This window comes from Microcaecilia unicolor, chromosome 6 (assembly GCF_901765095.1).
Source record: "Microcaecilia unicolor chromosome 6, aMicUni1.1, whole genome shotgun sequence".
Taxonomy (NCBI): domain Eukaryota; kingdom Metazoa; phylum Chordata; class Amphibia; order Gymnophiona; family Siphonopidae; genus Microcaecilia; species Microcaecilia unicolor.
Window position 1 is genome coordinate 190483397 of NC_044036.1, and position 24106 is coordinate 190507502.

At 42.3% G+C, this 24106-nt stretch overlaps 1 protein-coding gene across 3 annotated transcripts in view; it reads right to left on the reverse strand.

Annotated features, from left to right (window-relative positions):
- FANCD2 (FA complementation group D2) overlaps positions 1–24106 on the reverse strand; it is a 763224-nt gene that overhangs the window by 254740 nt on the left and 484378 nt on the right. For all 3 annotated transcript variants that reach the window (XM_030205444.1, XM_030205445.1, XM_030205443.1), the window contains 2 exons: positions 23353–23454; positions 11705–11817 (listed from right to left, as the gene is read on the reverse strand). In XM_030205444.1, coding sequence (XP_030061304.1) covers positions 11705–11817; positions 23353–23454 — 215 coding nt within the window. The remainder of the gene's footprint in view (positions 1–11704; positions 11818–23352; positions 23455–24106) is intronic.

A 24106-nucleotide genomic window follows, 5' to 3' on the forward strand; every position in this document is an offset into this window, starting at 1 on the left:
TTTTCCATTATCAGTCGAGGACGCCTATGTGTTAGGCACGCCCCCGTCCCGCCTTCGCTATGCTTCCGACATGCCCCCATGAACTTTGGTCGTCCCAGTGACGGAAAGCAGTTGAGGACACCCAAAATCGGCTTTCGATTATGCCGATTTGGGCGACACTGAGAGAAGGATGCCCATCTTCTGATTTGTGTCGAAAGATGGGCGCCCTTCTCTTTCGAAAATAAGCCTGAAGGTAGCCGAGAGAATTTGTTTCTAGAATGATTCCAGGTGTGTAGTTTTAATTGTTAGTATATTGCTATGGAATGTTGGGGATATTAGAAGCATAGCCAGACCTTGATTTGGGGGAGGGGGGGGGGCACGCATTTTGCCCAACTTCCCCACTGCAACCCCACATACCTGGGATGGCAGGTTTCATCTTCCTGTGGCGATACTCGGCACCGTACTACCTGCCCTGCTCTCCTGCTCTGGCACGCATGCGAGGGGGGGGGGGAAGCAGGGCAGGCAGCATGGTGATGAATATCACTGCTGGGAAGCTTCTGCTGGCAGGGCTTGGGGACTCCCACCAGCCAAAGCAGCAGATTTTGGGAGCCAGAACCCAAATTTGGGAGGGGGGGGGGGAAGCTCCCAAGGTCCCCCGTGGCTATAGGGGAATGTTTTTCATTGGTTGCATATGTTTTTAGTTTAAGCCCTGCAGAGCCGGTAATGGGAGGTGGGGCTGGAGGTTGGGAGGCGGGGATAGTGCTGGGCAGACTTATATACGATCTGTGCCAGAGCCGGTGGTGAGAGGCAGGGCTGGTGGTTGGGAGGCGGGGATAGTGCTGGGCAGACTTATATACGATCTGTGCCAGAGCCGGTGGTGGGAGGTGGGGATAGTGCTGGGCAGACTTATACGGTCTGTGCCCTGAAGAGCACAGGTACAAATCAAAGTACGGTATACACAAAATGTATCACACATGAGTTGTCTTGTTGGGCAGACTGGATGGACCGTGCAGGTCTTTTTTCTGCTATCATCTACTATGTGCAAGCAATGTGAATTTTTAGCCCAGTGGTTCCCAAACATGCCCATGGGGCCACCCCCATCCTATGTAAATAATTCCCCAGCGTTCAAAATTTGTTATAGTAAAAAAAATTTTGAAAACCTTCATTGTGTGACCAGATAAGACAGGGTAGGTAGGTAAGCCATGGCTAAAGTAATGTGAAGGAGGGTATTTTATTTTCTGAAATGATTTCTATCAAGTTAGAAAGTAATAAGAATTCTATGCTCTTCCTGATCCAGCTCAAAGTCTCTCTATATTCATTTATAAAAACAAAAAGATCTGAAAAGTGTCTGTCGTGAAAGCAGATCTAGGATCATCATACATCCCTGTGATGTCATGCAAGTGAACGCACACATATGACGTGTGCAACAGAGGTTATGGCAGGTGAGCCTGGCAGAGACTTCTGGGAAGGTTTCATATAATATACAAGTGCCACAAAGAAAGACCACATTTTACAAACCAGAACATGCATTTTGTGTGTGTCTTACATGTGTTAATTGTACTTGCGTGTTGGTGCAACTGGAGACATGGATGGGGGATTGTACCTGGCATAGCTGGACTATGAAGATGAGCCAAGGCAAAATAACAACCAAAGGGAGGAACTGTAGCGGGTGATCTTGCCTTGTGCCCGTTCCCGGCCTCGTCCCTGTATGTTCCGTCCTTGGGTGGCCTTGGAAGATCTACTGGAACTGAAAGTCGTGGATGATTACCACCTGACCCGAACAGCTATATATGAGCTCTATGAGGAGATCAGAGCTGATATAGACACACCCACAGCAAGATCCCATGCAGTACCAGACCTGGTGAAGCTGCTGATTGTCCTGTAGTTCCTTGCCACGGGGACATTCTAGTATGTGATAGAGGGGTAACAGCGGTGTGGACCAGTCTACTGTATCTAAACATTTGGACCAGTAGTAATAAGTTTCTTTCTCTCCCCTCTTTTCTCTGTCTCCTCCCCTCCTTACTTTACAGTGCTCCCCCCGTTCCTTCTCCCCTTTTTATTCTGTCTCTCCCGTTTCTCTTTATATTCTATGCATGCTTCTATCAAGCATGTGAAATACCACTAGCGCACAGTCTTAAGTTCCATGACTCTATATGTTTTATCTGTTCAGGTTATGGTTTGCCAAGAGTTTTGATTGTGAATACATAAATAAAATATATTATGGCCACCATTTGATCTATTTCACCATTTTAGAACTTAGCTTTAATCATAAGGTTAAAACTGGGGAAGAGTCACCTTTAGAGGCTCAAGAAGAACGTTTTGCCTTATTATTATTATTATTTTTTTTGTTACATTTGTACCCCGCGCTTTCCCACTCATGGCAGGCTCAATGCGGCGGGCAATGGAGGGTAAAGTGACTTGCCCAGAGTTACAAGGAGCTGCCTGTGCTGGGAATCGAACTCAGTTCCTCAGGACCAAAGTCCACCACCCTAACCACTAGGCCACTCCTCCACTCCATTAAAATGGTCTCATCTTGTTTCCCTCTCTATGATCCAAGTTCTGCAAGCCCTGAAAAAGTGTGTCAGGTGGCATATTAGATTCCTGGTGGAGGATAAAACAGGACTTTTTCAAGATCGCTGGTATGCCTAATGTCCCGGGTGCAATTGACTGCACCCATGTGGCATTCACCATGCTGTTGGATCAAGAAATCCAGTACCGGAACCGCAAGATGGGATATTCGTTGAATGTCCAGGTGGTCTGCGATGCAACTTGAGGATCCATGCTGTTGTGTTCCGCTGCCATGACTCTTATATCCTGGCGAATTGTTCACAAGGGCAGAAACTTCCGATCTGGGGTTACCCATATCGGTCATGTGATAGCAAATTGACATCACTGGCATTTACCACATATGTTACGTGTACCTCCTGTCTCTATACTTCCCACCTTCCTCGTATATTGTAGTGGAGTCAAATACTCTCCCAAGGTTTTACCTCATGTAAATGCCACCTTTGGAAATTCAAAGTAGGGAAATAATGTCATAACATGCCAATGGGTCCGCATACTTTGAACAAATTGCTTTGACAGATAGTAAAATGGTAACACACATGCGAGTCTTTCCTCATCCTATATAATAATTTGCACCTCCAATGTTCCATCGCTGTCTGGCTGCCTGGGTTCGTAACATCTCATGACGTCAGACAGCCTCCAGCGTTCCATTCCCCCTCACTGCCCCGCCCTCGTGTCAAAACGTAATGATGTCAGAGGGCGGAACAGTGAGAGGGAAGTGAACGCTGGAGGCGAGCTGACGTCAGGAGGGAAGCCAGCCAGGCCAGCCAGAAAACGATGAGGTAGGGCAGGGCAGAATCGATGGACATGGATGGGAAGACTTGAGAGAAAAGAATCACGGGACACGGATGGGAGGGCAGGGAAGAGGAGAATCGCTGGACAAGGAGGGGAGGGGAGGGCAGGGAAGAGGAAAAAAAAATCGCTTACAAGAGAGCCTTCCTAGGGCCTGTTTCATTGTTGAGGAAACGGACTGGGTTCCACTAGTTTTATATGTTTTGCTCCTGCAATAACAATTTCTGTTGGGCAAACCTGGCTCTCCAATACACTTTGCGCACAGTAGATCCAGAAGAGATTAGGGCCCCTGAGAATTTCTACAGCTTTTTTGCTGGCTCTATCGGAACTGGTGATAAGGAATAATTTTTTTTTGGTATGATAAGCAGTATTACCAACAGATCAGTGGGGTGGCGATGGGGGTGTCACCAGCCCCGTCGGTGGTCACACTGTATATGGACCAGCTGGAGACAGATGGTATACACATTGGAGGAATTCAGATCAGTGTAATTGTGGAGGAGGTTCCTGAATAATGTGTTCTTTATTTGGACAGCTTCAGAATTTGAATTGCGGACCTTTTTGACCAAGCTGAATGGGTTGGACACTAACATTCAATTTGAAATGACTTTTGACATTACTGGAAGCTAGTGGAGGGAAACACACTGCTACATTTTGATAGTCACTACCCATATTCTCTAAAACATAATTTACCAATTAGCCAGTTTCTCCGAGTGCAGAGAATTTGTACTACATTACCTGAATTTAAATTGCATGTGGTGCAGCTAAAACAGAGATTTTTAGATCCAGGATATCCTGGGAGAGTATTTGACTCCACAACGATATACGAGGAAGGTGGGAAGTATAGTGCAACATTGGGTGGAGAAGGGACACTTGCTGCAGGATTTCAGGTGGCAAGTACTAGATCAGATAAATGTAGGGTGGGAGGGAGGAGATCTAGAGAGAGTGTTAAATTATCGTAAACAGAATTGGATTTTTAAACTAAACACAGTTGCTCCTGCTGGACTCAACATGGAGATTGAGTGGATGACGTTGGTCTAAGCAGGGGCTCTGCGATTGGTCTCTTGTCCTTATCATGTGATCAGGGTAGAGAAAGTATAAGTTATAGGGAGAACACCGCTGCCATTTCAAAGCAACATGTAAGGAAGGCAGTTTTTAGGATGTTTTCTGAAAGTAATGAGGAGGAGGAGGGGATGGTTAGTAATCCCTGACTATTATTGCAGGGGGTGTTCCTTGAAACAGCTCCACGGCAAAACAGTCTATGTTGGATTAAGTAATCCCCTGACCGATTGTTCCAATTTCATCTTTAGATGAGTATTTCTCATTTGATTAATTTTATTGAAGAGTGACTGAAGAATTTCTAAGTTGAAAAGTTGAATTATGTTGTAAGAAGATAAAAATAGAAAATAAGAAAAATGAATAAGAGAAAAGTATGACATCTTACACCAATGAGGAGGTAGGTGTATAAATCTTACTGATTCACAAACTTAAATTCAGTAAGTAGCATTGCTGAGGTCTTTGGTAAAGTTACAACATACATGAGGTTACTGTCACATTTATTTATTTGTTGCATTTGTATCCCACATTTTCCCACCTATTGCAGGCTCAATGTGGTTTACAATATTACAACATGTCAAGCGTCATTCAAGAGTAGATACACAATTAATTACATATAGAACAAGTGAAACATAGTGGATATAATCAATTGAACATATCAAAAAGACATTGTGTTAGAGTTAACTTCTGATAGCGGGACTGTTAGAGGTAATTTATTTTTGGTCTACATTGGAAGTAACAATGCACCTTACCAGAAGGTCTGTGGTTCAACTAGGCTTTAGCATACGAGTTTGTTTAATATATTAAAAAAATGTTTAGTCATAGTTATATGATGTAATTCAATGATTCAATACTTGAATGATCATCAGGAAGGAGACAACATAAGAAAAATTCTTACATTGATGTGGATGGCTCACAATACACCCTCTCTCTGCTTCTTCCTGTTGATATGAAACTGAACACTGACAAAACACACTGCCTTATCCTCTCATCTCAACACAATACGTACAAACCCACAACCATAAACACTCCAGACCACACCCTCCCTATCTCAGCCTGAAAATACTTGGCGTTACAATCGACTGCAACCTTACACTTGAGAGCCAAGTGAACTCCACAACAAAGAAAATGTTCCACTCAATGTGGCGTAAAACCTTTCTTCCCGAGGGAAATATTCTGTAACCTAATACAATCAATGGTACTAAGCCATGCAGACTATTGCAAAGGAATGTATGTGAGATGTAAAGAACAACTCACAAAGAAACTCCAGACCGCTCAAAATACAACAGCCAGGCTGATATTTGGTAAAACACGATTCGAAAGTGCCAAACCCCTCCAAGAAAAACTGCATTGGCTTCCAGTCAAAGAATGCATTACCTTCAAAATCTGCACCCTGGTCCACAAAATTATCTACGGCGAAATCCCAGGCTACATGACAGACCTCATAGATCTACCAACCAGAAACAAACACATCACGAACATACCTAAACCTCCACTACCTAAACTGCAAAGGACTCAAATACAAAGCAACCTACGCATCCAGCTTCTCCTATATAAGCACACAACTATGGAACTCACTGCCAAAAGCTGTGAAAACAACCTACGACCATCTAAACTTCAAGATGTCACTAAAAACCAACCTGTTCAAAAAGGCATACCTTACCAACTCAACATAAATGCCTACACTCTGCAACACAGCAAAACCAAAGCTCGTAATGGACACTATATAACTTCTCCTCTCTTCGATCCCAATTGTGCCTGAGCCTCAATCGACCACAACATCACCATGTATTTGTTTCTCTACCGGACTTGGCGAACGCTTCTACGGTACTATGTAAGCCACATTGAGCCCGCAAATAGGTGGGAAAATGTGGGATACAAATGTAACAAATAAATAAAAAATATGGAAAAAGCCTTTGACCAAATAGCCTGGATCTTTATGCTTACAACATTACAGACTATGGGGTTTGGGTTGGGATTCTTAAGCTGGATCAGGGAACTTTATAGGCAGACCAAAGCTTGTGTGAAGGGTTTCTTGCACCAGACAGAGAGATGAGGCAAGGCTGTCTGCTGTCCCCTTCTATTGCTCGCTCCCAGGGCCGTGCCGACACGGTAAGCGAGGTAAGCATGGCAGGAGGGCGCCATCCTCTGGGGGGCGCCCCGCCGCACCATGCTTACCTCGCCCTCTTCTCCCCAGATCCTTGTCCTTTTTTTTTTTTTTAAATTTACCTCTCCGGCGCGTGGCAGCGTAGTGTTAGTGAGGAGGCGGCGCTCCCCCGCCCCGACGTGTCAGTCTCTTCCCTTCGCTCGGTTCCGCCTTCTTCTGACGTCAGAAATGACGTCAGAAGAAGGCGGGACACTGAGCGAAGGGAAGAAGACATGTCGGGGCGGGGGAGCGCTGCCTCCTTCTCACTAACGCTACACTGCCGCGCGCCGGAGAGGTAAATTTAAACAAAAAGGAAAAGGATCTGGGAAGAAGAAGGCGGGTAGTGTAGCGATCGTTTTCGGGGGGGGGGGGGGGGCGCCGGCAGGGCCAACTGCAGGGGGGCGCCGGAGACCCTAGGCACGGCCCTGCTCGCTCCTTTGGTTGACCCCTTGGTAGTGAGTTTGAAGTAGCTTGGATATTAAGGGGATAAGAGAGAGGGTATGCATCATAAAACTACTCTGCAGATGATATCTTGTTTATGGTGAATAGGCCCCATCAGAACATAACTGTAGCCATACTGGGTCAGATCAATGGTCCATCTAGCCCAATATCCTCCTTCCAGCAGTGGCCAATCCAGGTCACAAGTACCTGGCAGAAACACAATTAGTAGCACCATTCCACGCTACCAATTCCAGGGCAAGCAGTGGCTTCCCCCATGTCCTTCTCAATAGCAGGCTATGGACTTTTCCTCAAGGAACACGACCAAACCTTTTTAAAAGATACACTAACCGTGATTACCACATCCTCCAGCAATGAGTTCCAGAGCTTAACTATTCTTTGAGTGAAAATATATTTCTTCCTATTTGTTTTAAAAGTATTTCCATGCAATTTCATTGAGTGTCCCCTGGTCTTTGTACTTTATGAATGACAGAAAAAACGATTCACCGCCACCCGTTCCACTCCACTCAGGATTTTATAGACCTAATCATATCCCCCCCCTCAGCCATCTCTTTTCCAAGCTGAAGAGCCCTTTCCTCATACTGGAGTAGTTCCATCCCCTCTATCATTTTAGTTGCTCTTAACCCTTTCTAATTTTGCTATATCTTTTTTGAGATACGGCGACCAGAACTGAACGCAATACTCAAGGTGACGTCGCACCATGAAACGATACAGATGGCATGATAATATTTTTGGTCTTTTCTTGAATCCTCCTAATAATTCCTAGCATCCTGTTTACTTTTTTGGCCGCCGCTGCACACTGGGCAGATTTCAGCATATTGTCTACAATGACACCTAGGTCTTTTTCTTGAGTGCTGACTCCTAAAGCGGATCCTAGCATTAGCTATCACATCACCACTGCTGATGTGGGAACTGAAAGAATATGGGAGGCATTATTATTATTATTACATTTGTATCCCACATTATCCCACCTTTTTGCAGGCTCAATGTGGCTTACAATTCATCATGGATACTGGAAATAGAAAAGAATGTACATTTGATTTTACAGCAAGTTTTGGGTACATGATGGTGAAATACATAATATTGGTAATAGAAAAGAGTATACATTTGTTTTAGTGGAAGTTTTGGTTACATGATGGTGATATACATGATAGTGTTAGAGCCAAAGGCATTAGGTACAAGAAGGTGTGAGAGCACAAGACATTAAGGAACATTCCTGGATGTCTTGAAGAAAGTAGAGTTACGCATGTTGTTCTTTATGATATATTTTGTCGAAGAGATGTTTTCAGGAGTTTGCCGAAAGTGGTCACTTCGTAGACCGATTTCAGGTTACGTTAACATTCTTGTCTTATTTTCCAACCCTTTCCTAATAATTCCTAGCATCCTGTTTGCTTTTTTGGCTGCCGCCACACACTGGACAGATTTGAGCATATTGTCTACAATGGCACCTAGATCTTTTTCTTGAGTGCTAACTCCTAAGGTGAACCCTAGCATCAGGTAACTATGATTTGGATTATTCTTTCCAGTAAGCATCACTTTGCATATGACTACATTACATTTCATCTGCCATTTGAATGCCCAGTCTTCCAATTTCCTAACGTCTTCCTGGAATATTTCAGAGTCCACATGTGTTTTAACAACTGAATAGTTTTGTATCATCTGCAAATGTAATTACATCACTTGTTGTTCCGATGTCCTGTACAGATCCCTGTGGCACTCCACTATTCACCCTCCTCTATTGAGAAAAATGGCCGTTTAACCCTACCCTCTGTTTTCTGTCCAATAACCCATTCCTAATCCACAAAAGAACACTGCCTCCTGTCCCATGACCTTTTAATTTTCTCAGGAGTCTCTCATGAGGAACTTTATCAAAAGCTTTCTGAAAATCTAGATACACTACATCAACCGGCTCACCGTTATCCACATGTTTATTCATGCCTTCAAAGAAATGAAGCAAATTGGTGAGGCAAGACTTCCATTGGCTGAACCCATGCTGACTCTGCCCACTAAACCATGTTTGTCTACATGTTCTGTAATGTTATTCTTTATAATAGTCTCCACTATTTTGCCCGGCACCGACGTCAGGCTTACCGGTCTGAAATTTCCCAGATCACCCCTGGAACCCTTTTTAAAAATCGGAATCACAATGTCCACCCTCCAATCTTCAGGTATTACAGACAATTTTAACAAGAGGTTATATATTACTAACAGCAGATCAGCAATTTCATGCTTGAGTTCTTTGAGTACCCTTGGATGTATGCCAACTGGTCTAGGTGATTTACTATTCTTTAATTTGTCAATTTGGTTAAGTACATCTTCCAGGTTCACAGAGGTTTCTTTCAGTTCCTCCACATCATCACCCTTGAAAAACATTTCTGGTACAAGCAGATCTTTTACATGCTCTTCTGTAAAGACAGAAGCAAAGAATTCATTCAATTTCTCCGCTATGGCCGTGACCTCCCTCAGTGCCCCTTTTGCTCCTTTGTGATCTAAAGGTTCCACGGATTCCCTTGCAGGCTTTCTGCTTCTGATGTACCTGAAAAAGTTGTTACTATGAGCTTTAGTATCTGTGGCAGGTTTCTCTTCATATTCTCTATTAGCCTTCTTTATTAATGCTTTACATCTGACTTGCCATTGTTTATGTTACTACCTATTTTCTTCATTTGGGTCTTTTTTCCAGTCTTTGAAGGACAATCTTTTGGCTGTAATAGCCTCTTTTACCTCACGTTTTAACCATGCTGGCTCTCGTTTTCTTTCCACCTTTGCAAATACGTGGAATGCATCTGGTCTAGGCTTCCAAGACGGTATTTTAGAATTACGTCCATGCCTGAATTAGTGTCCTACCCTCCACCCTCTTGCACTAGCGGTTGCAGATGATCCAGAATTTGAGGTACGGGACATATTGGACGCTAAAAGGATTAGCATTCTGATAGCAAGGAGCAAAAAGTGCTAACTGATGTTGCACAGATGTATAAGAATATTTCCAACTCAAAACTGTGCTCAATTATTTTATACAATTGTAGTGCATCCACAATGGACTTAAAAATTTTGGGGGGAGGAAAAGACCTCAGAAGCCCACGGTGCTCAGTGTAAAAGCACAGACAATTCTAGCACTCAATGGGCAGATTGCTTAATCACACGTCAGAAAAACCTCCATGTTTCTATTATCTTGCTTGCATTTTATTCAAATTTTTCAAATTTCTTTTGCATTTAAAATAACAAACTCAAGACTTCTCATTTCAGGCACTTAACATCAGACAATTAGCTTAATAGAGTGCTACCAACGGGGGCCCGTTTTGCCCTCCAGCTTTTTCAAGGGAACCACACTGCTTCCTACTTGTGCCCGTGTGCCATCTGAAAAACAAAATATATCGTGAGTCCACAAAAGTTAAAAATATGGCCAGAACCGGGCAGGTATCGTACCTGTCATATTAGACTGGCATTATTTCATAATAACAGTTTCAAAATGGCATCTGGAATTTATCAGGATGCCAATTCTACGACAGCCAATCAAAATCATGTGTAGCTCATTAAGGCAACTGGAACATCTGAAACAATGAAATGACATTTTAAGTGTGGACATTGTAACACCTGTAGTTCAGAATTCAATAATCCTATTGATTTAAAAAATATATTTTTTCACATCTACTACTACTAGTTTATGTGGGGAAGACCACTAGGCAGTTTCACATCAGGATGATTGAGCACAAGTCCTGCATTACACAAGACAAAAAACAGGAGCTAATCACACTGGGCATGTCTTTGGAGAATTGTGGTGTTTCATTTTGGAGCAAGTACAGTCTTTGCAGGGTGGCAATTTGGATCGGTTACTAACACAGAGACCAACGATGGATTCATCAGTTACAAGTTATTGAACCAATGGGTTTAAATACTTCTTTTGAATAGAGAGTGTTTTTGTGAACTTTACCTGTTTTCTTTTCCTTTCTTTCATTTTTTGTCATATCTTAATAAAGTTTCTTTAAATTGCTTTAATCAGCTATAGCCTATTTTCATTGGCTGTTATAGAATTGGCATCCTGATAAATTCCAGGCGCCATTTTGAAATTGTTATGCAGAGATGATGCCGGTCTAATATGACAGGTACGATACATGCCAGGTTCTGGCCATATTTTTAACTTTTGTGGACTCACAATGTATTTTGTTTTTCAGATGGCACAAAAAGGAAGCAATGCGGTTCCCTTGAAACAGCCGGAAAGCGAAACAGGTCCCTGTTGGTAGCACTGTATTAAGCTAAGTGTCTGATGTTAAGTGCCTGAAATGAGAAGAGTTTGCTATTTTAAATGCAAAATTGTTTAAACAAATTGAAAAATGTCAGTAAAATTCAAGCAAAATAGAAACATGGAGGTTTTTCTGACCTGTGATTAAGCAATCTGCCCAATGAGTGCTAGAATTGTCTGTGCTTTTGCACTGAGCACCGTGGGCTTCTGAGGTATTTTCCTCCCCCCAAATTTTTTTAAGTCCATTGTGGATGCACTACAGGAGTATAAAAATAATTCAACACAGTTTGAGTTGAAAATATTCTTGTACATTAATAACCAACTTTTTTTTAAGTCTAATTGTACCGCTCTCTTTATTCAAGTCTTGGTCAGAAATCAGTGACAAAGGGTATAACAGAGGAATGTGGCCTCAAACTAGACTGAGACAACCATCTTAATTCACATAGCAGCTTATATTTTTGCAAAGTCAGTACCTTCTCTGTCTGGGTCTTGCTGGCTTCTGTCTGCTCCCCCTCCTGATGTTCCTCCATCTGGGAGCTATCTGCTGAGGAGTTCTTACTACTGTCAGATGCACCTTTTTTTCCTCCTAGATTTCCATTGAAGAAAAGAAGAAAATAAAATCAGTACTCAACAGATAGCATGATTATCTGATGTTTTGGGCGTTTTCTTTCTGTTTATTTAAAAAGATTTTGGGATGTTTTAGACATTCATATTTAGATTAATTTTCCTTTATTATAATTTATAATAGCTACTGAATGTGGAGACCAGAAGGTGGCTAAATCATTTGATTTGGATGTCCACCTTTACACGAACTTTGGCCACTGCACATACAAGTTGGACCTCTGCAAACATTATTCTGACTGGAGGAAATCAACAAGTGTATTATATAGAAACATACATTATTGGTCACTGATGACAATATAGACATTATGTTTATTGGTACTTTGCAGATACAATAACAACATCCAAATTCACGTTTAGGAGTACACAATAATCACATTGGCCCCTACTGGATTGAGAAGACAGACATGTAAAAATTAGCTTTTTATAAAACACTCTGGAAATTATGGGACAATTTCATGCCTCTCAATGAGCAATTCTGAGTTCAACTCCTTTATCTATATGTTTATATTACTAAACAAAACATGAAAATCATACAAATAATGATTTTTAATCACAGAAAGAAATAAGAACTATTTAAAGCTGAATAAAGCAGAAATAATTAGAATATCACAGAATAAAAAGTTAAATGTCAGTTTAAAACTGCTGGAATATACACTAATTGGACAATGGTTAAAACAAACATGCAATTCTCTAGACACAATAGGCAAGTCACCTGTTATTCATATAGGTTTTCAGAGCTTGGCTTATACCCAGGATTGACGATTTAATCTCTCAGAAACAGCAGGAACAGGGCAGTGCTCGATGATGTTCCAACTGTTATCAGTCAGTGAGAGGATATAAAAGGAACAGCTGAAAGGAGAAATTAGGTTTTACCTGATCATTTTCTTTCCATAAGTTCTTCTCATTATTCCAGAACCTGTGGGATAGTTCTGTCCATCAACCAGCAATTGAGCTGAGACATCTCTCTCTTGGCATTCAGTCCTGCTCCTCAGTATTTACATAGACAAGTGGTAAGGATAATACTATACTCAGAATAAATAAAACACCCTTAAACAATTCACTAACCTAACACTAACCAGACAAACAGACATGTGTGAACCTCTGTCATCTCTGGACAATTTGTAGAGAACAAGAGGTATGCAAGAACCACCATGCAAGGTGACAGTGGTTATTTGGCCCATTATCATGCACAAAATAAACATCTCAGGTGAGGCTCTGGAATAATGAGAAAGACTGATGGAAAGAAAATTATCAGGTAAGACTTAATTTCTCCTTCCACTACATAGCTTCCCACTATTCCAGAACCCCTAGAAGTGGGTGGGATACTGGCATTGCTGCCCTGAAGACTGGCTTCCAAGTGTGCCAAAATGCCTACCCTGTAGTGCTAGGCAAAGATATGCAGCATCAACCATGTCGCTCTGCTCTACCACTGCAGCCAGAACTTTATCATGAGAGGAAAACACCATGAGAAGAGATGAGAAAAAAGGTTGTTGAAATATATCAGTCTGGAAATGGTTACAAAGCCACTTCTAAAGCTCTGGAATTCCACCAAACCACAGAGAGAGTCATTATCTCCAAATGGTGATGACTTGGAACGGTGGTGAATCTTCCCAGGAGTGGCTGACCTGCCAAAATTACTGCCGGGGCACAGTGACAACTCCTCCAGGAAATCACAAAACATCCCAGAAGAACATCAAATAACTGCAGACCTCTCTAGCCTCAGCTAAGGTTGGTAGTCATGACTCCACAATAAGAAAGAACGGACAAAAATGGGATTGAGAGAACAGCAAGGTAGAAACCACCACTATTCAAGATAACATCAATGCTCGTCTCAGATTTGCAAAAACACACCTAGATGATCCTCAGAAACAGGCCCCATTTTGTCTGGCATAAAGCAATCACAGCATTCCACAGTAAGAACATTCCAACAGTCAAACACAGTAGTACTAATATGCCTCAGGACCTGGAAAACTTGTCATTATTGAAGGAACCACAAATTCGGCATTGTACCATGAAATTCTTAAGGAGAATGTTCAGTCATCTATTCATGAGCTGAGGTTGAAATGTAATTGGGTTATGCAGCAAGACAATGATCCATAACATAAAAACAAGTCTATATCTGAATGGCTGAGGAGCAACAAAGCTATAAAGTTTTGGTTATTTTCCTGATTTGTGTTTTCTCTTTCCCTTTTGCTATGGACTTGACGTTTTCTTGTACTTTCACAATGAATTATTTAAGTATTAATGATTTAAAAGTTTTAGATTGGCCTAGTCAAAATCCTGATTTGAACCTGAAAGAGATGCTGTGGCAGGACCAGAAATGAGCAGTCCATGTAGAAAACCTATGAATGTGTCTGAATTAAAGCAGTTCTGCAAAGAAGAGTTGGCTTAGATTCCTCAACAGCTATGTGAAGGACATATCAAATATAGGAAGCATTTTGTTGCAATTATTACTGCTAACGGTGGTGCAGCCAGTTAAGTTACTTTTTCACATGGGTGATATGGGTGTTGGATAATTTTGTTCCTTAAATAAATGAAATAATAATTTAAAAAACTGTGTTGTGTTTACTCAGGTTCCCTTTATCTAATATTATATTTTGTTTGAAGATCAGAAACCATTCAGTGTAATAACAGGGGCAATCAGGAAGAGGGACACTTTTTTACATTACTGTACCTAAGTTTATAATATTAGACAGTAATTTCATATGCCTAATTTACACCTACTTGACTTTATAAAATACTAGCATAAGTACAATAGAATACATGCACATGTAAGCGTTAGCACTTACATCAGCTTGAGGGCCGCTGTAAATGTTAAAGTGTACTTTTTGCAAGTACGTGTATAAATCAAGGAATTTTTAATCTACTTGCCTAAGTGCGGATTCCCCTTCATTTTGTCCCATGCACTCCTGCAGTGAAAGTACATAAAATGAAATGTATGCTCATATTTTGATTAAAATCAGCCAATTATATATGTCTTCAGATCTTAAATCTAGGCAGCTCCTTATAAAATTAATCCGTCACCTTACAGACTTCTTGGAAGCAGGGGCCACATTGGCAAAAAACTTCAATGTGAGAGACAGGACTAGTGCTAGTATCCAGTCTTATCTAATGATGTTGCCAGTCCAGTAAATAAAAGTCTGATCCTCCACAAACTATCTCTAGCAGCCTATCTTGTCTCTCCCAATCCTATCCCAATCAATAATTCTTAATTCCCACCAGTCTTTTCTCCTAGTGAACTGCCATCAACCCATCCTCTCAGGTTTGCACTTATCTTTCTTTTGTTTTTTGCTCTCTTTTGCGTGTCCATTTTAGTCATTCACTACTGTACTTTTCCTAGTGCTGGACTTTTGTTTTCTGCCCCCTGTATCAATTATACTGTGAAGATGAGGCTTCTGCTCCCACTCTCCAACAGGCCTCACTGGCCTGTGGCCTCTGAACAGGACTCCAAACAGTCTCTTCCCAGCATCCTGAGCAATCCAACTTCAAGCTCCTGGGCCCCTTTTCCACTCAGGGTGAGCTGGTTCTCAGTATGCAAATTGTATGCAGATTAGCATGTTATCCTTTCACGCTCAGGGTGACCTGGTTCTCCAGAGGCAAAATTAAACAGGTCTTACCAACAGCATATTCAGGCAATTCTTTATTCCAGGCCCTGGGCACAGTTCTTCTAGCTTAAATACTTTATACATTTACATATCTTCACACTGAGCCTCCCCACACAGATTCCTGGGCTCAGCATTAACCTCAATACTTTGGGGACTTCTAACCCCAGGCTTTGCAGCCTGCTTCTCAGTACTGGGACACACAGCCCTACTTCTTCTTTGGACACCCAGTCCTTCCTTCCTTGGACACCCAGTCCTTTCTTTCTTTAGACTCCCAGTCCTTTCTTTGAACACACAGTTCCTTTAAGTACTGAGGCTACACAGTCCAACACTAATACTTTAGGAACTTCTTACCCCAGCCTGTTTTTCTTCCTTGAGCACACAGTCCACCACAAGTCCATAGGGTTTAGCCAGTTCTTTCCAGGGGGATCCTCTTTCTTCAGCTACCAGCTCTCTTCTTTTTCTTTCACCTCTCAGGTGGGGGTATAAAGTGGTTAATTAGCTACACAGGACCCAGCCCATAACCTCCTACACCTGTGGACCTCCCAGGGCTCTCCCCGGTCCTAGCGACCTCCAGCTATTCTCCTAGCGCCCTCTAGTGGCCTACCCCGGACATTTTTAGGGGAACAGTGCCATCTAGTGGCCTGCCCCGGCTAGGACCGCCTTTTATTTATCACAATACGCTTCACAGCTTTGTCATTTTTTTAGATGTTGCATGTCAATCCAATATAAATACTGAATAAATTTGTGCTTCGCTGGAGATGACAAGTACGTAGTGGTTTTATTGCCATGTGTTTGCTTTTAGTTTTTGTTGTTGTTTTTACTTTCTTTTATTTTTTCCATTGTATTTTGAAAGTTATAAGTTATATTATTCATTCAGTAATGTATTAGATGTTTCCTTTTAAGTTTTTATCAGTCATTTATCAATATTGTTTTGAGTTCATCTTTTATTATTTTGAATTTAACCATAGTTTCCTTTTTCTGATGTTATTTTAAGTGCATCATTTGATTTTATATGTTTACTTCTATACATATATTGAATGTTCATGCTTTATTCCTTCATGTTTTATGATATTTAATACTGGTCATTCATTGTAATAGTCATTTATTTAATTAGTCATTTGCATATTTAGTCATTTATTTAATTAGTTATTTGCATATTTATACATTTTCAGTGTTTTATATATGTGCTTTACTGTTTGTTTTTTATTGACTTTTCTTTTCTGTAAGGTATTGTGACTCTTGATGCAGGCACCTGTGCTGAAACATGGCAGTGTTGAGTCTGATACTCACTAGCCGATCAAAGTTTTTTTTGACTGCATTAAAGGTTTAAAACTATATCCTTGGAATCTTCCTTTTGTGTTGTCTCACTCTTTTTTGTTTGCTGTTGAATACTTGTGGGGTTGTGACCTCCTTCCCTTTTTTTTTTGGTTTGTTAATAACCCTAACTTTTCTCGAAGTCTGTTCTGTTTCCTTCCAGCATCATATGCCTTTAAGTGAGCTTAATCCATGTGGTGTTGTAGGGGTATTTTCCTGCTATCTCACCTTTGCTGGTTGGAGGCCTGTTAAGCCTGAACCATCTTTTGCTGAGCTACTATGGATTCTACAGCCTCTAGTCTGAATACATCAGAAACCATCTTTCTATAAAGGAAAACTACTACTTGGCACAGCTGTGCTGCTGACTTCACCAAGGACATATGTCTACATGCATTGGCTGTCCACGTTGTCTCCTGGGAGCATACGGAGTAGTGAACTTGTCAAGAACAGTGTCTCTGGTAACAATTGTGAACAATGGAGGAGCGCTTGCTACAATCAGGCTCGTGACTGATGTTATTCTAGCTGGATGCTCACAAGCCCTCTTTGGTCATGACCATGGGTTATCTGCTGAACAGAGATATCCAATTGGTGATTGGTCCATGTGTCACATGACCAAGAACAGGTCCTGTTATAACCAATCAGTGACAGGCAACCACCATAAACTAGCTACCCCTGAACTATAGGAAGGAAAATCCTTCTTCTCTCACCCTTTGCTCTCCGTAGGTTCCAGACTTCTTCCTTTTTAGACTCCAGCTGAGTACCTGCGATTCTATCCCTGATCAGGAATAAAGTCCAAGATCTTTGCTCTGTGCAGCGGTTACAGTCTTGGGGGAATCCACAGAGTCACAACTGAACTGACCTTGTTAGCTTTTATCACAAGGAATTCTGTTCACTGGTGTTTAGGCCAAAAAGTCAGTCTCTCTAACTGAACTGAGAGGGCACCAACCATCAGGCAATCTTCTGTTCTTTCTCTCCCATCTTCTGATTTCTCTCTAATCCCCCATACTTGGCCCTGTAGTCATAGTTCAGCCTTATTTTGCTGCTAAGTGTGTAATCTTCTCAGGATATATTATTGGTGTGTAATTCCTCATAATCTTCTTAGGATATTATAGTGGTGTAATTTATATATATATATATATATATCCTACTATATAAATGAAGAGTGACCGACGTGCTGTGCATGCGCAGAACATGTCAAAGATCACTCCTGACGTTGTTACAGGCAGGAACAGCGGCAGGCAATGCAATGACGCTCCAATGCCTAACCACACCCACCTCCTACGTCCACCCTCAAATCCCTCCCCGAAGCACCGGGCAAAGCGATCCTACACCTGCAGTTCCTGGGCTCCTACACAACCAATACAAAACACTGACCCTTCCATTGCCCCGTTCTGTTGGCTTTCCTATTCTTGGGAGCCATGCTCAGCAAGGATGTTCTTGGTATAGATGTACTCTTCTGGATGATCGATACAGATTGCAAGCACTGTCCCTTCCTTCTCAATTCCCTGCCACAGCTCTGACTTCCTTCAGCCCTGCCTGCGCTGACACAACCCTGGCTCCGCCCCATCAGCCCTCGGGCCCCGCCCTATCAGCCCTCTGATCGACGATGGTTCAAAGACCCAGAGCTCCGCGGTCTCGAGGCTCCAAAGGGGGGTGGGAGCTTGCCACAAGCTCTTTGTTTTTATGATGGGGAGACAGGACTCGGCTCTCCATCTCTCTCTCCCTCCCTCCGTTTGCACAGCTCTCTTCTCCCAGGTTGCAGGTGGCAAATGTGTGCAGCCTGCTGCTTTCCTCTCACTGACATACGGGAGTGGCAGTGGCTTGGCTTTTGAATTTTTTTTCCCCTGCTGCTTACAGTGGAACAGCTCCCCCTTCCCACCAGAGCAGGAGTTCTTCACCTTTATTTTTAATATTCATTCTGTCTCCCTATCTCTGTCTCTCCCCCCCTCTCTCTCGCTCTGTCTCTCCCTCTCCCTGTCTCTCTCCCCCCCTCTTTCTCACACACTCTCTTTTTCTCTCTCACACTCTCTCTTTCAGACAGACACACAAACACACACACTTTCACTCTCTCTCTCTCACACACACACGCAAAATTCTAGAACAAGGGGGGGCCAGGCGACTCAAAAATGAGCCATGCTTTGCTGCCTCTAACAACTGGCTATAAGGAGCAACTGACCCTCCACTGTCACAGGGACTCCTAGCAGCTCTCTCTCTCACACACACACACACACACATATACACACTCTCACTCTCTCTCTCAAGATGGATATGGATGCGATAGGAGGGCAGGGCAGAGGACAATCTCTGGGGAGGGCAGAATTGCAGGACATGGATAGACGGGCAGGGCACAGGACAATCGATGGACATGGAGGGGAGGACAGAATCGCAGGACATAGAGGGGAGGGCAGGGCAGAGGAGAATCGATAGACATGGATGAGATGGGAGGGGAGGAGAGAATCGCGGGACACGGATGGGAGGGCAGGGAAGAGGAGAACTGCTGCACATGGATGGGGAAGTCAGAATCGTGGGACACGGAGGGCAGGGCAGAGGAGAATCACCAGACATGGAGGGGAGGGCAGGGGAGAGAGGAAAAATTGCTTAGACGAGAGCCTTCCTAGGGCCCGTTTCAAACGGGCTTCGTTCCACTAGTATATACATATATATATTGGTAATCAGTATTTTTGTAGTGCACAAATATATTTTTGTAATTTGCTTTGCATTTTGCCATATTGTTATTTTTATATCTATAATAAATAATATATTTTCATTTTGGCATTATTCCTTTCATTGGTACAGCCTTTCTGCAGTGCTTAGGGCCACATAAGAGGTACTAATCATATTCCTAGCAAAACAAGTCCAGAATAATTACTGCATACATGATTTTCTGTTGTCCACTTAAGTAGCTCTGCAGTGTCCAAACATTTTCATTGCTCACAGTCTGCAAAAATAGTGTGGGAGGTCATAAGCTGCACAATTCATCTCATTGAGAACCATACAGTCCTGAAAGTAGAAGTTTTGGAGATAGTGGCAGCAGTGAGCTTTTGGACAAGATGAGGGAAGTATGAATTGAAAGAAGAGAGTTATGGAGAGCCAGAACTTGAATCAATGGAGTCACCTCTGGCTCTTGTGCCTTGAAAATGAAGAACACTGCTTTAGAAAATTAAACATTAAAAAAATAATTAAAAATTCAATAAGGATTTATGACAACTATTTTTTGAATACAATACTGATGCCCATAAGATCGGTATGATAGTCCATATTGACTTTATATGTGATATAGGTATTTTCTGATACTAGTAAGTGATATAAAGAAACCTACATACTCAACATGAGTCACAAAACAATGCTTCCCCCTAACTATATTCCTGAAATCAAATCTATAAAATATAATGGGACAGCTTTATTTGTTACATTTGTACCCCACATTTTACCACCTATTTGCAGGCTCAATGTGGCTTACATAGTACCATAAAGGCGTTCGCCTGTCGGTTGATAACAAATAACAAGGTTATATTGTGGTTGAATGAGGTAATTGTATATTAGGCATCATGTGGGTTGAAGGGTATTGTCCAGTACGATCATTGGATATATTGTGTTGCTGGGTGTAGGGATTTACGTTGGATCAGTGGGTAAGCCTTTTTGAAGAGGGTGGTTTTTAGTGATTTCCTGAAGTTTAGATGGTCATGGATTGTTTTCACGGCTTTTAGGAATCCATTCCATAGTTGTGCGCTTATGTAGGAGAAGCTGGATGCGTGGGTTGTTTTGTATTTGAGTCCTTTGCAGTTTGGGTAATATGGGTTTACGTAAGATCATGATGATCTGATTCTGTTCCTGGTTGGTAGATCTATGAGGTCTGTCATGTATCCCAGGACTACGCCGTAGATGATTTTGTGGACCAAGGTGCAGATTTTAAAGATGATCCATTCTTTGATTGGGAGCCTAGTTTTCCCGGAGTGGTTTGGCACTTTCGAAGCGTGTTTTGCCAAATATCAGCCTAGCAGCCGTGCTTTGGGTGGTCTGGATTTTTTTTGCAAGTTGTTCTTTACATCTCGCATAGATTCCGTTATAGTAGTCTGCGTGGCTTAGGACCATTGATTGTATTAGGTTTTGGAAAGTTTCCCTTGGGAAGAAAGGTTTCATTCATTTAAGTTTCCACATTGAGTAGAACATTTTCATTATTACGGAGTTTACTTGGGTCTCAAGGGTAAGGTTGCGGTCGATTATGACACTGAGTGTCACGACTGTGACTTTATTCCATGCCTACACTCACCTTGCCTCCGGGTGACCGGGTCCTGTGGTTGCTGTGGACTGTTTTTTCCTGTTTCCCAGATGTCTTCCAGGTTCCATTACGGTCCTGATGTTCCAGCTTTCCAGACTTGCCCCGGTGGTTCTGTTGTCAAGCCTCACCAGTGACATCATCTGTAATTGCCTTATTAAGCACCTGGGAACTTTCAGGCTTTGCCTTTCCAACAGAGGTCTTCAGATGTGCTTTTGTCTGAAAGTGTTTGTTGCTGCTCTAGCTCTGCTAGTATCTGCTTTGTGTGTCCTTAGCTTTAGTTTCTTCTGTTTGTTTTTGCCTTGTGTGTCTTTAACTTTAGTTCCTTGCTGCTGTATCTGCTCTGCCTAGCTTCAGTTCCTTACTGTTTGTTGCTGTTTTGCTCATTGTCAGTTCTAGTTTCCCTCATGCTGTTTCAGCCCTGTGTGTCTTTAACTTTAGTTCCCTGCTGCTGTATCTGCTCTGCCTAGCTCCAGTTCCTTATTGTTTCCCTGATCTGTCTGTCTTCTGCTATAGTTCCCTGCCTGCTTGTTCCACCCTGGTTGTCCTTAGCTTTAGCCCTTCCCTGTTCGTGTCTGCCTTGCCTGAGTACTTCAATCTGGTTCCAGTCCAGCCAAGCCAAGTCCGCTCCAGCTTGTGGTTCCAGTCCAGTCAAGCCAAGTCTGCTCCAGCTTGTGGTTCCAGTCCAGCCAAGCCAAGTCCGCTCCAGCTTGCGCTTCCAGTCCAGTCTGTTGGTGTAGTCCAACCAAGCCAAGTCTGCTCCAGTTTCTGTTTCCAGTCCAGCCAAGTCCGTTCCAGCTTTTGGTTCCAGTCCAGCCTGTTGGTGTTTGTCCGCACTTCCCTGTTGGGTGGTCTTCCTGCTGTTGCCGGTCTCTGGCAGCAGCCCAAGGGCTCACTACTCCAGATCGCTTGCAGCGACATGACACCGAGTATTTTTAGGCTGTCTGAGGTGAGAAGGGTGTGTTCTGGGGTGTTTATGGCTATGGGTTTGTACTTGTTAAGTTGAGATGAGAGAATGAGGCAATGTGTTTTTTCAGAGTTCAATTTTAGTTGGAATGAGTTTGCCCAGGAGTCCATGATGTTCAGGTCGTCATTGATTTCTTTGGTTATTTCTGACAGGTCATGCCTGAAGGGAATGTAGATTCTGACATCGTCTGCATAGATGAACGGGTTAAGGCCTCGGTTGGATAGGGACTTTGCTAGTGGGATCATCATCATGTTGAAGGGTGTTGGTGACAATGGTGATCCTTGTGGTACTCCACAGGTAGCTTTCCACGGTGGTGATATGTTTGAGTTAGCTTTTACTTAGTAAGTTCTGGTGGTTAGAAAACCCTTCATCCAGTTAAGTACGTTTCCAACAATTCCAAAATGGTCAAGGAGTCTTAGTAGTATATTGTGATTGACCATGTTGAATGTGCTCGACATGTCGAATTGGAGGAGAAGTATATTTTTTCCTGTGGCTAGTTCTTGCTTGAATTTGGCCAGGAGAGTGACTAGGACAGTTTCAGTACTATAATGGGGGCGGAATCCTGACTGTGAGTCGTGTAATATTGAGAACTTGTCCATGTAGTCTGTAAGCTGTTTGGTCACCAAGCTCTCCATTAGTTTGACTACTAGTGGGATAGACGCAACAGTACGGTAGTTGGTTAGATCGTTTGTGCTTTTCTTGGTGTCTTTAGGTATTGGGGTGATTAGGATGTTACCATATTCCTCGGGGAAGAAACCTTGTTGTAGCATGAAGTTTAGGTGGTATGTGAGGTCTGCTATGAAGCGGTCGGGGGCGGATTTGAGTAAATGGCTGGGACATATCCAGTTTGCAGTGGGTGTTGGCAAACCTTTGAGTCACTTTTTTAACTGATTCAGTGGTGAGGAGAGGAAATGTTGACCAATTACAGTCAGCTGGGCATCCACCAGGGATTAGGTCCAGGCCGTTGAAGAAGTTATCGATATCGGTGTTGTTCTGAGGAAGTGAACTGCGTAATTTTATTATTTTTTCGTTAAAGTAATTAGCGAGTTTGTCTGCGGGTAGAATGTCTGTGTTGGTTGTGGTGATAGGAGTGGTGTCTAATAACTTAGTTACGAGTTGAAATAGTTTCTTCAGGTCTTTGTAATCCGGTCCTATTTTAGTTTTGTAATAGGACCTTTTGGTTTGTCTTATTGCATATTTGTATTTTCTGTATATTTGTTTCCATGCATTGAGTGTGTGTTCGTCTTTTGTTTTTTTCCATGCTCATTCAAATTTCCTGGAATACAATGTCATTTGGAATACAATGTCATTTTCAAAACTAGAAGGTGACAATACCTTTTTTGCCTTTTTTAGTTGGTATAGCAGTGTTGACAGCTGGTACTCCTTCCAAGGCCTCAGAGTCGAAGTTTGCCAATGGAGGAATATATCCAGGGGTTGCTGAAATAAGAACACCACAGTAGCTCAATCCACGAATCTTACATATATTATGTATTCAGAAGGCAATTGTCATTATCCTGTGTTATTGCAAAGTACAGTAAAACTTGGTCTTGTCTGATTATTTCCTTTCTTTCATTCCTGCTAGACCAGTTCAGACTGATGGGTTATATTGCCCTACCAGTAGATAGAGGTGAACTCTTCTACTGACATCACCAGCACAAGGAATGGTTCAGCATGGAACTTGTTAGGATGCTTATGCTTAAGCAAGAAATATAACAAATGAAACTATATACAAACATCAAGAACTCTATAGATTTCACTAATTATTAACCACAGATACTGAGAGCACCAAGAGGAAAAATCATAGGCAAAAGCCACAAGTTATTTCCTCAACCCTGCAGTCTTCCTGGGTGGGACCTAAACTGATCTGTCAGCAATCAAAGAAAGGAAATTAACAGATAAGATCAAATTTCACCTTCTTTTCTATCCTGCAATACCAGTGTAAACCAAAAGCATCTAGAAAAGCTCTATCCCTCAGGATTGGAAGAAGACAAGGCTCCCTCTAATACTGTTCTTCCAAAGGCACTGTGACCCATGACCCAAACATCAATGTTAATAATGTCTCATAAGGGAAGGCAGGGACAATCATGTT